Source organism: Sminthopsis crassicaudata, chromosome 2, assembly GCF_048593235.1.
Source record: "Sminthopsis crassicaudata isolate SCR6 chromosome 2, ASM4859323v1, whole genome shotgun sequence".
Lineage (NCBI taxonomy): Eukaryota > Metazoa > Chordata > Mammalia > Dasyuromorphia > Dasyuridae > Sminthopsis > Sminthopsis crassicaudata.
In genome coordinates, this window is record NC_133618.1 from 362,446,304 (window position 1) to 362,460,505 (window position 14,202).

The following is a 14,202-nucleotide window of genomic DNA, read 5'->3' on the forward strand; positions in this document are numbered from 1 at the left end:
TGTTGATTGATTGATATATAATATGCACACTAATAATAAAACAACCCTACTTTTTGGACATAAATCTCATTTGGTTTCAGCATGCAATTTTTTATTTGTTGCTATAATCTTTAAATTAAAACTTACTTCAATATTCATTAGCAATATTAGCCTATAGTTTTTTTTTGTTTTCCACTTTATCCCTTCATGATTTATGTATCAAGATTAGATAGCAAAACTATATTTGTATCATAGAAGATTATATAGCATATATTCATAGAAGAATATGAGTAACAGAATATGTTTCTATTTATCCAATGAGTTCATGTTCATTTATACTGAAAATTGTTGTTCTTTATGGCTAATACAGAAATATTTTTGCATGACTTCACATGCATAATGGATAATGGCTTGCATTCTGAAGGAAAGGAGTGTAGGACAGGGAAGAAGAGAGAAGTTAGAATTCAAAATTTTAAAATATGCTAGCTAAAATTATTTAATTACAATGTAACTTTACATGAAATTAATAAAATAAATAATTTTGAAAAGAATATTAATTGTTCTTTGAATGTTTGATAGAATTGACTTGTAAATTCTCTGGTCCTTGGTTTTTTCCCTCTGGAAACTCATTTATAATGTGTTCAATTTCTTTTCTTGATATTGAATTAAGTTCTCCATAATTTATTCTTACTCTAGGAATTTCATTTTTATATAATATTAATTTAATTTAAATTAAACTTTTATGGACATATAGGGCAAAAAATATGAATCATTTCCTTTATTTCTCCTTTATTTGTTTTCAATTATCTTTATTACATTTTTGATATTAGTAATAGGATTTATTTTATCTCTTCTTAAGAATCAAATTAGTGGTTTATCTATTTAATTATTCAATCTATTTTATTTTCTCTCTAAAGCAGCTATATTTTATTTATTAATCCAAAGGTTTTTTATTATTTCAGATTTTGCAAGGTCTTTCTCAATTTTATCCTTTAAATCACATCAATATCATCTCTACTCTCAAACTTTCCCATTCTGTTCCAATGGACAGAAAAGTCTCCCTTTACCTTGGAAGTGACAGCTCTTGCTAATTGAGCCTTTGATTTCATCACCTTTTCTCTCTCCTGGATGCTTGACCCTTTGATTGGATTTATTCTTGCCTTAGTTTTTAACTTCTCCACACCTATTTGCTTCTTCACCATAACTATAGTAAAGAAAGACAGAAGAAAGTTATTCCAGAATAATTCTCAGGAATTCTAGTAATATATATACATATATATTTATATACCATTATTTTGACATAAAATGGCTGATTATCCAGCTTGCCAGAACACAAAACCATATGACTGCTAAGTGGCACCAAACAACTCAATGATAAGTAAAAAAAAAAAAATTATCTGGTTATCCAGCTTTTATGCTATCAACTTAGCATAACCTACAAATTATTTGTAATTTGTACAAAAAATCTACAAAATCATTTAATTTACATTATGCCACAATTGTTTTTGAAGAAATGCATAGAACATTTATTAGGTGCTCACTATGTATCAAGCACTATATGCTAAATACTGGGGATACAATTATAAATAATCAAGAAAACATTTGCTGTCAAGGAGCTCATATTCTAATAGGGAAAGATAAACACATAAAGGGAGCTGGAAAGGGGCAAGAGGAGAAGACAGAATGTCATGAATATTATTTAGAAGTGTCATGGAGATCTGGTTATGGGCAAATTAAGGGAAAATTTCATCTATTATAACCCAACATCTAGTGGTGGAATCCAATGGTTTTAAAATTTTATTTATTTTGGGAGGGTAGGTAGTGGAGAGAGAGAGAGCCCTAAAGATGACAATGAAATGGTGTCATTGAGGTATAGATACATCCAGGAAAAGGAGATTGTAAGAGAGGAGAGGAGACAGTAAAAAGGAAAAAAAAAAGGTGGGGAGGAAGATACAAATCTAGAAATATAAAGAAAAAAACTAAAACACCAGAAGAGCTAGGTAGAAAAAGCATGAAAACACTCAGAACTGGGCCAGAGCATTGAAAGTATGCAATGAAATGAGAAATCCAGATTAAAAGGGAGAACAAGTATACCCAGAGCCTGAGGGAGAAAGCCAAAACCAGAAAGCCATACCAAATAGCAGATAAAATCAGCCAGCGGCAAAAATAAAGAATATTATTTTATGTAATATTACGTTTGCAATATTCAGTTACTTTTGGGCTCATGTCTATAAGGCAAATTTATAAAACTGGACCAAATTGGTAATATAGTTGAAATAGCTTATGCTTATATCCCTAGTATGCCTCAAGTGAATTGGTAGTTGAAAACATAGTACTCTGCTTTCATCCTAGAAACATGTGGACATGAGACAATAAAAGGATAAGACTGACCACAGGCACTTATGTATTTTTAATCATAGCTTTTTATTTTTCAAAATACATGCAAATATAATTTTCAACAACATTTACCCTTGTAAAACCTTGTATTCCAAAATTTTCTCCCTCCTTCCCATTTTTCCCTCTTCCCTAGACAGTAAATTCTCTAATATACATACATGTTTCACAAGAAAAATCAGATCAAAAGGGGATAAAAGAAAAAAAAAAAAAGCAAGTAAACAATAACAACAACAAAAGTGAAAATACTATTTAGTCCCCATATTTCTCTCTCTGGCTACTGATGGCTCTCTCCATTACAAGTCTATTGGAATTGGCCTTAATCACTTCATTGTTGAAAAGAGTTAAGTCTATCACAGTTAATCATTACCTATTCTTCTTGTTGCTGTGTACAGTGATCTCTGGGTTCTACTTACTTCACTTAATATCAGTTCATCTAAGTCTCTCCAGGACTTTCTGAAATTAGCCTGCTGACCATTTCTTATAGAACAATAATATTCCATTACATTCATATACTATAAATTATTCAGCAATTTCCCAATTGATGGGTATTCATTCATTTTCTAGTTCCTTACCACCACAAAAAGGGCAACTACAAACATTTTTGCACATATGGGTCCTTTTCCCTTATTTATGATTTCTTTGGAATACAGGCTTAGTAGAGACACTGCTGGATCAAAGGGTATGCATAGTTTCCTACCCTTTTGAGCCTAGCTCCAAATTGCTCTCCAGAATGGTTGTATCAATTCATAACTTCACCAACAATGTATTAGTAACCCAGTTTTTCCACGTCCCCTACAACATTTATCATTTTTTCCTGTCATCCTGAAAGGTGGGAAGTGGTACCTCAGAGCAGTCTTAATTTGCATTTCTGTAATCAGTAGTGATTTAGAACATTTTTCACATGACTAGATATGGCTTTAGTTTCTTCATCTGAAAATTGTCTGTTCATATATTTTGACCATTTATCAATTGAGGAGTGACATATATTCTTATAAATTTGAATTAATTCTCTCTATATTTTAGAAAGGAGGTTTTCTGTTACTGTTGTAATCTTGGCTGTATTGGTTTTGTTTGTACAAATTTAATAATGTTCTCTGGTTCTTTTTTCGGCCATACAGTCCTTCCTTCTCCACAGATCTGAGAGGTAAACTATCCCTTGTCTTCCTAATTTGTTTATAGTATCGTCTTTTATGTCTAAGTTATGAACCCCTTTTGACCTTATCTTGGGATAGAGTGTTAGGTGTTGGTCAATACCTAATTTCTGCCATATTATTTTCTAATTTTCCCAGAAATTTTTGTCAAATAGTGAGTTCTTATCCTAGAAGCTAGAGTCTTTAGGCTTATCAAACACTAAATTACTTTTAACATTGACTATTTTAGTTTCTGAACCTATCCTATTTCATTGATCGACTACTCTATTTTTTAGCCAGTCCCAAATGGTTTTGATGATTATTGCTTTACAACATAGTTTTAGGTCTGGCATAAGTAGGCCACCTTAATTTGGATTTTTTTTTCCATTGATTCCCTTGAAATTCTTGACTTTTTGTTCTTCCAGATGAATTTTGTTATTATTTTTTCTAACTCTATAATTTCTTGGCAGTTTGATTGGTATGGCACTGAATAAGTACACTAATTTAAGTAGAATGACACTTTCATTATATATCCTTCCAATTGTTTAGATCTAACTTTATTTGTGTGAAAAGTGTTTTGTACTGTTTGGTCATATATACATATATTGTATTTAATTTATACTCTAACATATTTAACATGTATTGGTCGACCTGCCATCTTGGGGGGCGGGAGGGGAGACAGGAGGGGAAAAATTGGAACAAAAGGTTTGGCAATTGTCAACGTTGTAAAATTACCCATGCAACCATCTGGTAAATAAAAACTATTATAAAAAAAGTGTTTTGTAATTGTGTTCATATAGTTCCTGGGTATGTCTTAGAAGATAAACACCCAAATATTTTATATTATCTACACCTACCTAACTTACCAATAGGTTTGAGGCCTGTTGGTTACCACCAATCTAGTTTAAGTGATCTACTGAAATGGTTTGGCATGGTGTGAGTGCTGTATATCCTAGTTTCCTGGAGTCACAGGTAAAAATCAGGGGGCTGAAAGATAGCAAAGGTGAATGTGCAGTCCTGAAAAGATTTTGGCAGCCTTCTCATTAGAGGTATTAGTCTTCCTCCATACCCACACACCCCTACAGATTAAATAGTTAAGAAATACCTAAATAGTGAAATAAATAGCAGTAGTGTTAATGATCTTAGGCTGCTGTGGTCTTGCACTTTGGTTCTCATGAGACTCAGATGCCAAAGTCCCTAGCTGTGGGCAGGATGGGGAGTTCAACCATGGAAGAATGTGTGTATGGGGTCAAGGGATTGGGGTAGAGTTTGTGGATGTGATCTAGTAGTCCTCTGCCCAGAATTCCTACTGCATCAGAATTCCTATAATAAATACTGCCCTTAGACATATTTAAAATGTTTGATGATTATTTTTTAAATATGTAGAATACTTTAACAGATACAAAAGAATAATGAAACACAACCTTGCAGGAACCATGCAGTGAATACAGTATTGATGGATATTAAAAGTGTATGCTTTTATGTATTTTGTGTTATTTCTATTTAGCTTCATTCAAACAGATGCAGTTTTCTGTATTCTCTCTGTTTTTCATAGACAAAATAATGCAAATCGATCCCTAATATATAAATCATGAATAAATTCATATTTTTTAAATAAGAATTTAGAGAACTGTTTCTAAACCTAATTCTTTGTATCTAAAAGTACATGTATGTGTATTAAACTCTCATTTGTGCAGTTTATTTTAAAATGAGGGTCAGCTGATAGTGAATCCCCTCATATTTTTCTCTACATTTATATACTCTTTTTGTGTAGCCCAATTTTGAAAATAGTGATCATTCCTTTATTTTTTCTATACTAATGTACTCCATATTACTAGTTCTATTCTTTTCATTTTTCTTTCTTTCTTTCTTTTCTTTTTCTTTTTTTTTGCTGAGGCATTTGGGGTTAAGTGACTTGCCCAGGGTCAAAACAGCTAAGAAGTGTTAAAATGTCTGAGACCACATTTGAACTCAGGTCCTTCTGACTTCAGGGCTGGTGCTCTATCCACTGAGCCACCTAGTTGCCCCTTCCCTTTTCATTCTTTATACTCTTAAAAATAATCGAATTCTAGGTCCTCTGTAAGACTTTGAATGTCTTTTATTTTCAAAGTTATTTGAACATTCAAAACTACACAAAAAAGGAATTTTCAATTATAACATATTTTAGGCCCCAAGATTTTCTGAAAAAAAAATTTGTATTCAAGTAAAAGAGTTGATTGAGAATGAATTAAAGCAACCCTAATGATGTTTTTCAACATACTAATGATGACCCAAATGGATCAACTACTAACTACCCCTGTTATAAAATTCTATATTTCCTTCAAACCCAAATGTTCATCACATATTTCAAAAACTAGTTAAATGTTACTTGTTCCAAGAATCCACCAAACAGTATATTCTTTTCCATCCTAGTCTCTAAACAAACACACATACTGATCCCTACGCTTTTATCTGAAATGTCATTTCTCTTCTTGGATCTTGTAGGCATAGTACTTTGTATTTTGCCTATCTTAAGTTATTCTTTATTTCAATTATTTGTTACTTATTTCCATTTAGATGTAAACTCCATGAAGGGTTTAGACCATTACTTAGGTCTGTACCTTTCTAAGAACATATAAGAATGCTTCTGTACTTAATAGTTTCACATTAATACAGGCCTGATAAAGCTAATTATTTATATCCAACCATCAGGAAAAGATAACACTATTCTTCATTTACCATGGAAAACATTAACTTATCTAAAAAGGATATTCTACCTTAATGTACTACCTTTAGACATTCTTTTAGGCAGGCAACATGGTATCTTTGTATATATAATTTGTGGTGATGTTTTAACAATACAACACATTTCTGATATAAGACATGGAGCCTGAAAAAGAAAAAGAAAAAAATATAGGATGATTTATCCCATATGCCTTATTTCTTTAAGTTGTTCTAGTTCAATTACAAAATATTTTCCTTAAGTCACAGTTTGAAGATTAAAAAAAAAACTTTAGACAGAGAAATGAATAATTAAACATGGTCTTACAATGAAACAATACAGAATTTTGATCTCCATTTTCTATTCATCAGACAACCGCATTTCTATGACTTGTACTTAAATTAATTTTAATAATTAATCCTTTGTCAAACAATTTTTTGCTGACTAAATATATGTTTATTTATTGTATTTTATTCAGTAAAATATGTTTAAAATTTCTGCATTTCTTTGAAAAGTTTTCACACTAGGACACAGCCAACTTTTTAAAGATAGGTGTCATGCACAGCTGAGAAATATGTATATTCTTTTCTATGCTCATTCAATAATGATCAGAATTCTGCCATATTAAACTTTTTTAAAAATTCTACTTAGGGCTTAAATTATTTCTGGTATAATTTTTGTTTGGATTTATCTGGGTTTGAAAGAGTGTACATTAAAATCTTATTTTTACTTGTAACTTTATCAGTTTTTCCTTTAAATATTTAGATGCTATGTTATGTACTGTATATATATATATGTTATGTATTATGATATTCAATAATCCTTTCCTATCCCTGGAGCTGTTATCCCAGTTATAAAATGAGGGGATGATACTTAGAAAAATACTACACTAGAATTCAAAATTGGAATTCACAATTCCTCATATTCTATTTCTTTAAGTATAAATCTCTCAGTAGGGTTTCCTCAAGGACAGAATCCAGTAAGGATTAAATAAATAGATTCATTGAGAAAATTCTCTTAATGCAGAGGTAGTCATATAATATCCTTCTGTAATTATGTACTTTTCAATGACTTCTATCCCTTATTTCAATTCTTACTAAATAAAAGTTGCAAGTGTTCTAAAAGGCAATAAAGAAGAAATATTGTGGGCCCATGATATTACCAAGAGTACAAAAGCCAAAACCTCAGGCTATGAGGTGCAGGAGACGTTGCAATTTTTAAAACTTATCTTCCATAACATAGCTTTCTTCTGGTTTTCATTCTACCTCTGACTACTCCTTCAGTATCCTTAGCTAATCAACATATAAATTCTACATCTTTAATATGAGTATCCTCCATAGCATACTCCTGGGACATTCTCACTTTTTTTTTTTTTTTTGCCCCAGTCCTCTTCAATTTGGATTTCTACACAGTTGACTCTGAAATTTATATATATATATATATATATATATATATATATATATATATATATTCATTTCTATTCTTTTTCTTGAATTCATATGTCTGCCAGAAATCTCCTGGAGACTCTATCAGTCTCCTTCAAAATCCACTATTTCTATTGGATCCTCTATTATTCTCCTTCAAAATCCACTATTCTAGTTTTCAGTTATACCATTTTAATCTCAGACTTATCCTTGAATCTTTCTTCTCCCTTACTATACTACCCTTTTGTACATATAACCAATCAGTAGGCAAGTTTTGTTAAATATACCACCACAACAGTTTTATCCATTTCTTTTCTGATATCTAAAAATATACTACATCTCTCAGGCCTTCATTATCTCTCACACCTGAACCATTATGATAGACCTCCTGGCCTTTAATCCTTCACTTCAATTTATTTACCATACAATATTCCAAAATCTAGGCCTGAACACATCATACTCCTGCTCTAAAACTTTCATGGATTCCCTATTATTTCTAAGATGAAATACAAACAACCACATATTAAGATCTCCAAAACAATCTGGATCCAAATGACCTCTCCAGACTTATTTAATACTGTTCCCCATGATGAACTCTATTATCTGAAGTCAAACTGGACAATTAGTTACTCTCCAAAGTCCACAGTTTCTCTCCTGCTCTGTATATTCATACAGGCTATCTCCTGTGCATAAAAATACAAATTTCTTATCTACACTTCCCAAGGTTTAATTCATATATCATTTCCTTGCAAAGTCTCTCCTCATCTATCCTGTATTATCTTGTATTATCATATACATCGTATCTCTTCCATAGAATGCAAATTTCCAGAAGGCAGGGAATCTTTGACTTTAGCTGTTGTATGCTCAGTAATATCATGGGCCCACAATATTTCTTTTTTATTGCCTTTTAGATCACTTGAAACTTTTTTTTAGTAAGAATTAGAATAAGGGATGGAAATCACTGAAAAGTATATAACTACAGAAGAACATTGTATGGCTATATATTGAAAGCTAGGGATGAAATATTAATAGTTTGAATGCTTCACTTAATACTACAAAATGCAAAACAATGACCTATAGAGAGAAGCCCATCTCTTAGGTTCAACATCTGTGATGGGAGAAGCTGGCCAAAAGTTGTGCAAGATGAAAGGGCGTAGATAATTTACAATATGCACTGATGGAGGGAATATCCATCTTGAATACATCATAAAGCTACTGTTATAATGAAATTATGAATTATGTACACAATACCCTTGCAAAATGTGCCTTAAATATAGCAAGGACTTTGTGTGTGAGGAATTACTGAACTGAAGGAAAAAAAAGGAAGAAAATCCTTAGAACTCTTTCCTGGGTTATAAATATTAACTTAGTTCATTAGTTCATATTTTCTCATCAAAAATAAACTACTACAAATGAGGGTTGCATTCTGGGAAGATGGTGAAGTAGGTCAGAAATTTCCAGAAAATCCATATTTCCTTTACTAAAAGACAGAAAATCACTGTGAAGTTAACATAGAGTAGCAAAAGTAAAGGGGTAAGACATCTTGAGAGGATCTCAGAGAAGACAAGATCTCCAGAGGCTAAATTTTGATCTGAGTAGAATGGAAAAATTTCCAGGTCAATGAATCAACAAGCAGTCATTCCTAAAAGAAGCAGATAAGGCCTCAAGAAATTGCACCTCGTGAACTACCTCACAAACATTCATCTTAAGAAGAGCAGACTCTGGGGGAGGGAAGACTCAAGGATCCCCTATTGTTTTCAGAAATCAGACCTTGCACTACTGACCAGATGTGTTTCTCATCTGTGATTGTGGCTGAGAATGAACACAAGCCTGCTAATACAATAGCACAGGTATCAAGAACTTAAGGAGGAAGTTAACTGATTAGAAAAAAAGATACAAAATTTTAAGGAAGAAAATAACTCCTTAAAAACCAGAATGAGATAAGTGGAATCCAATGACATAATAAATAATAAACCAGAAATAATAAATAATAAAAGTAATAATAAATATAGATATATTTACATACATAATAATACACATAAAAGAAATAAGAAAATAATAAGAACTAGAAAACAAATAGAAGAGAATATAAAACAGCCCATTAGAAAGAAGAACAGTGGATCTGTGGAACACAAGGAGAGGCAATATAAGAATTGTCAGGCTACCTAAAAGTTATGATCAAAAAAACTATGGATGAAAAAAAAAAAAGAAATTAAGGAAAATTACCCTGAAGTTCTAGAACAAGAAAGTAAAATAAAAATACTAAGAAGTCACTAATCACCACCTGGAAAAAATCCTAGGAATGTCATAACTAAGTTTCAAAGTTCCCAGGTTAAAGAGAAAATATTGTAAGCAAAAAGAAAAAAAAAATACACAATATAAATACTATGGGGAAAGAATCAGAATTTCACAAGGCCTGACAACTTCTACAGGAAAAGACTGTAGGTCTTGGAACATAATATTTCAAAGAACAAAAGAGCTAGGGTTGCATCCAATACCAACAATCAGGAAAAACTGATTATAATCCTGAATGAAAAAAAAAAGGATATTCGATGAATTGAAAGAATTTCAGGTATTTGTAATAAAAAGATCAGAACTGAATGAAAAATTCAATATAACATATCCAGAAGAAATATAAGGATATCATTAAAGACTGCTTATAATGCATTGAAATAAAGGTTAAACTGTTTACTTATAACATATGAAAATGTTACCAGTATTTTTAAAATTGTCATTAATACTAAGTTAGTTTGAAAGAAAGATTGTATCTGAGTTGTATATGTTAGGGCAATTCTAAAAAAACAGAATTAGGAAAAGCTAAAAAAGGAGCAATTATCACTTAAAACTGAGTTAAAGGAAGAACAGGTAGGACATAGAGGAAACAGGTGGGATAGAGACCTGATAATGTTGATAATGCTGAAACCTTATTCTCATCTGGGTTGAAGAGAAGAAATAAAGTATATATCTGAAGAGATCTAAAATATTTTGATTTCTAGAAAGATGAAAGAATAAAGTAGGGGAGGGATAAGGCACAGAATAAGATTAAAATGGTGGGAAGGGAAGATAAGGGAAAGAGTTTTATGAGGGTGGGAGAAATAAGGAAAAAAGAGGGAAAAGATAAGGTAACAGGGATACAGTAAAAAGAGAGGCTATGAAGGAAAATAGTTGGTAAAAATAAGATGGAGAGAAATTCACAAATAGTAATATAACTTGGAATGTGAATGGGACAGACTCACCTATAAAATGGAAATGGATAGAAGAATAGATTAAAAGTCAGAATCCAATAGAAATTGTTTGAAAGAAGCACATTAAAGAATAAGAGATACATATAGAGTAAAAAAGAGATTTGAAGTAGAATTTATCATGCTTCAGATGATGTAAAAAAGGTAAGGGAGGCAATTATGATCTCAAACAGTTATGTGTAAATAGATTGAATTAAAAGAGACATACAGGGTAACTACATTTTAATAAAAGGTACTATGGATAATAAAGCAACATAAGTACTGAACCTATATACATCAAATAATCTAGCATCTAAATTTTGAAAAGTTAATTGAAATCAAATGAAGATAGTACTATTATACTATATTTCATTACACTAGACTATATTATATTATACATTTGTAATAGTAGGGGACTTTAATCTTCTGCTGGCAGAACTAGATAAATCTAACATAAAAATAAATAAGAAAGGAGTTAAGGAAGTGAACATTTTTTAAAGATAAATGATATGATAGATATCTGGAGAGAATAGAATGGAAATAGAAAGGAATGCACCATTTCCTCAGTTCTTTATGATGCCTTTTACAAAGACTGACCACATATTAAAACATGAAACTCTTACGTTAGAAGTAGAAAAGCAGAAATATAGGATGCATCTTTTTCAGATCACAATACAGTAAAAATTATATTTAGTAAGGGATTTAAAGAAACAGATTGAAAAGTAACTGAAGATTAAACAACCTAAAGAATTTTAAAGAATGAGTAGGTTTAAAAACATCATAGAAAATAATCAATAATTTCATTAAAGAAAATGACGATAATGAGACAACATACCAAAATCTATGGAATATTAGAGGAAAATTTATATCTCTAAATTATATCAATAAAATAGAGAAAGAACAGATTAAGGAACTGAGTAGGCAATTAAAAATAGAAAAAGAACAAATTAAAAATATCAAATTAAACACTAAATTAAAAATCCTAAAAAGAATTTAAAAATTCCACTGAAATTAATAAATAAAGTTAGGAGTCGCTGTTATGAAAAAAAAAAAACAAATAAAATAAACAATTGGTTAATTTGATTTTTAAACAGGAGAAGAAAACCAAATCACTAGTATTAAGAATAAAAAGGGTGGATATACCACAAATGAAGATGAAATTAAAATTGTTTGCCAATAAATTTAACAATTTAAGTGGAATAAAAGAATATGTTAAAAATATAAATTGATTAGATTAGGAAAAAATAGAATACCCAAATAGATTTTAGAAAAATAAATTGAACAGGCCATAAATGAATATGCTAAGAGAGAAGCAACAAGATCACATGGATTTATAAGTGAAATCTACCAAATATTTAAAGATCAACTAATTTCAATGATAAATAAATATCTATGATTAGAGAGGAAAGAAGGAAAAAAATTACACAATGATTTTGTTGTACATTTGAAAGGATTAGCAAGTTGCACAAAGAAGATTTTCAGTTTCATATGCAATTCTTTTTTTTTCATTCTACTATGTTATAAATTAAAAATAAGATTAAAAAAATAAACTACTAAAAGACTCTTGTTTTTTTGTTTTTTTTTTCATGAAAAGTAGCCGTTACATTTCCCAGCTTAAAGACAGTTTGATCAATTAATGGTAAAATTATAGATCAAACCCAGAAAGATCCTTGCAAACTAATTGGCCCCAACTACTTATTTTTACTGAGTATGACACCAAAGTGGCCTGTGCATTCCTCTTTGCCTAACCAAAATACAACTCATCTTTGCTTAAGCCTTTGCTCACATAGCTTTACCCTATTCTTGAAGCTTTTCCTGCTCCATCAGTCTTTTCCTTCCAGGAGTCACTGTTGTTCTTGTATGGTAGTTGAATGAATAAAGGAATGATTGAATGCTGGGTATAGCTGCTTATTTAATGAAAGTTAGATAAAACATAGGTTGAGGAAAAAGACCAATGGAATGTTTATCTTCTTCTGTATTTGTGCATGAATAAGATCATGGTATTGAATTAATCTTTGAGTTCTGTGGATATGTCATTCGCCATTGATCTAAATGTGTCATGGCCCAGGATCAACCCTATTGATATTCAGTGGCAGAGATATCTCATTGTCACAATAAGAGCTACCATATTAAATGACAGACCATCAAAGCTTCTCTGAGAAGACTATTAGCATACATCTCAAGAAGACACTGCATGTTATCTTATATGTACATGATTGTTGACTCTCTCATTGGAATGTGTCTTCCATGAGAACAGAATCTCTGTTTTTACTTTTCTTTATATGTTAAGCACTTGGTACAGTGTCTGGCAAATATATTGTAAATGTTCAATAAATGTTCACTGAGGTACTTAGTTGTTTTTGTTTTAATGATTTTAAAATGTTTTAATTTTAATGATTTTTTTAAAAGATGCATAAGGAGACATTGGAGAATTTTACTTTTTGCCATGATATATAATTTGATTCAACTGCTCCATCTGGCACTATATCTAACACTTACATGTTACTTATCTAATTATATTTCCTTGCCTCTGAAATTTAGATAAAAACACACTAATCAAAGAATGATCCACTTTCTAGTGGAGCATTAACTTTGAGATCACTACAAATAATAGAGAAATATTTATCCACTAAGCCTGATTTGAACCTTAATTCTCAGGCTGAGACTAAGGAATTTTATTTGAATAATTCAGTTTGAAAATACTTCATTTAGAATACATTTATAAACTATGGTGATTTAAAAATTATTATGACATGGATTCAAAAGTCCAAGGATTTATTTCCATTTGATCAATTTTAAACTTACCTCAAAGTTGCCTGTCTTTGTTGATGGAGGGCTTCTCAGTAATTTCATATTTTTCTCAGCAATGGTGACAAAGGAGTTTGTTTGCTATGAATTTTTAAAAAATTTGAAATATGGAACTGCATTATAGAAATAGATATTATTTTAAGACTAATAACAAAAATTAACTTCTACTGCAAGTAGAATAGAACACATCTAACTGATTATAAAAATATAAATTTTAACATTTTAAAAATGTTAAATCTAATGTTAATCTAACCAATTATAAGCAAAACCGATTATAAGTAAAATGTTAAATCTAACTGGTAGGTTGACAAAATAAATTAATTTTGCTCTTAGAAGAAAACTTACTACCCTGAAGAGAATCATGTAGATTAAGTGGTTTATGGCAACAAATGGTTGAAATCCTATATTGGTTTGAAAAGAAAAATAGTAAGATACTTACTAGATAATGAATATTATCAATCTATTATTAGATATTATTAATGATACCTTCATAACTTCTGTACAATTATTTTTACTATAATTATACAGGTTGATTTTACTGT

At 30.6% G+C, this 14,202-nt stretch overlaps 1 protein-coding gene across 8 annotated transcripts in view; it reads right to left on the bottom strand.

The window, feature by feature from the left end:
- Nucleotides 1–14,202, bottom strand: part of MEIKIN (meiotic kinetochore factor) — a 130,546-nt gene that overhangs the window by 39,060 nt on the left and 77,284 nt on the right. For 6 of the 8 annotated variants that reach the window (XM_074285134.1, XM_074285133.1, XM_074285132.1 and 3 more), the window contains 3 exons: nucleotides 13,658–13,741; nucleotides 6,276–6,375; nucleotides 1,047–1,183 (listed from right to left, as the gene is read on the bottom strand). In XM_074285134.1, coding sequence (XP_074141235.1) covers nucleotides 1,047–1,183; nucleotides 6,276–6,375; nucleotides 13,658–13,741 — 321 coding nt within the window. Of the gene's footprint in view, nucleotides 1–1,046; nucleotides 1,184–6,262; nucleotides 6,376–13,657; nucleotides 13,742–14,202 lie in introns of all 8 variants that reach the window. The other 2 variants (XR_012485485.1, XM_074285137.1) reach the window with 2 other exon arrangements.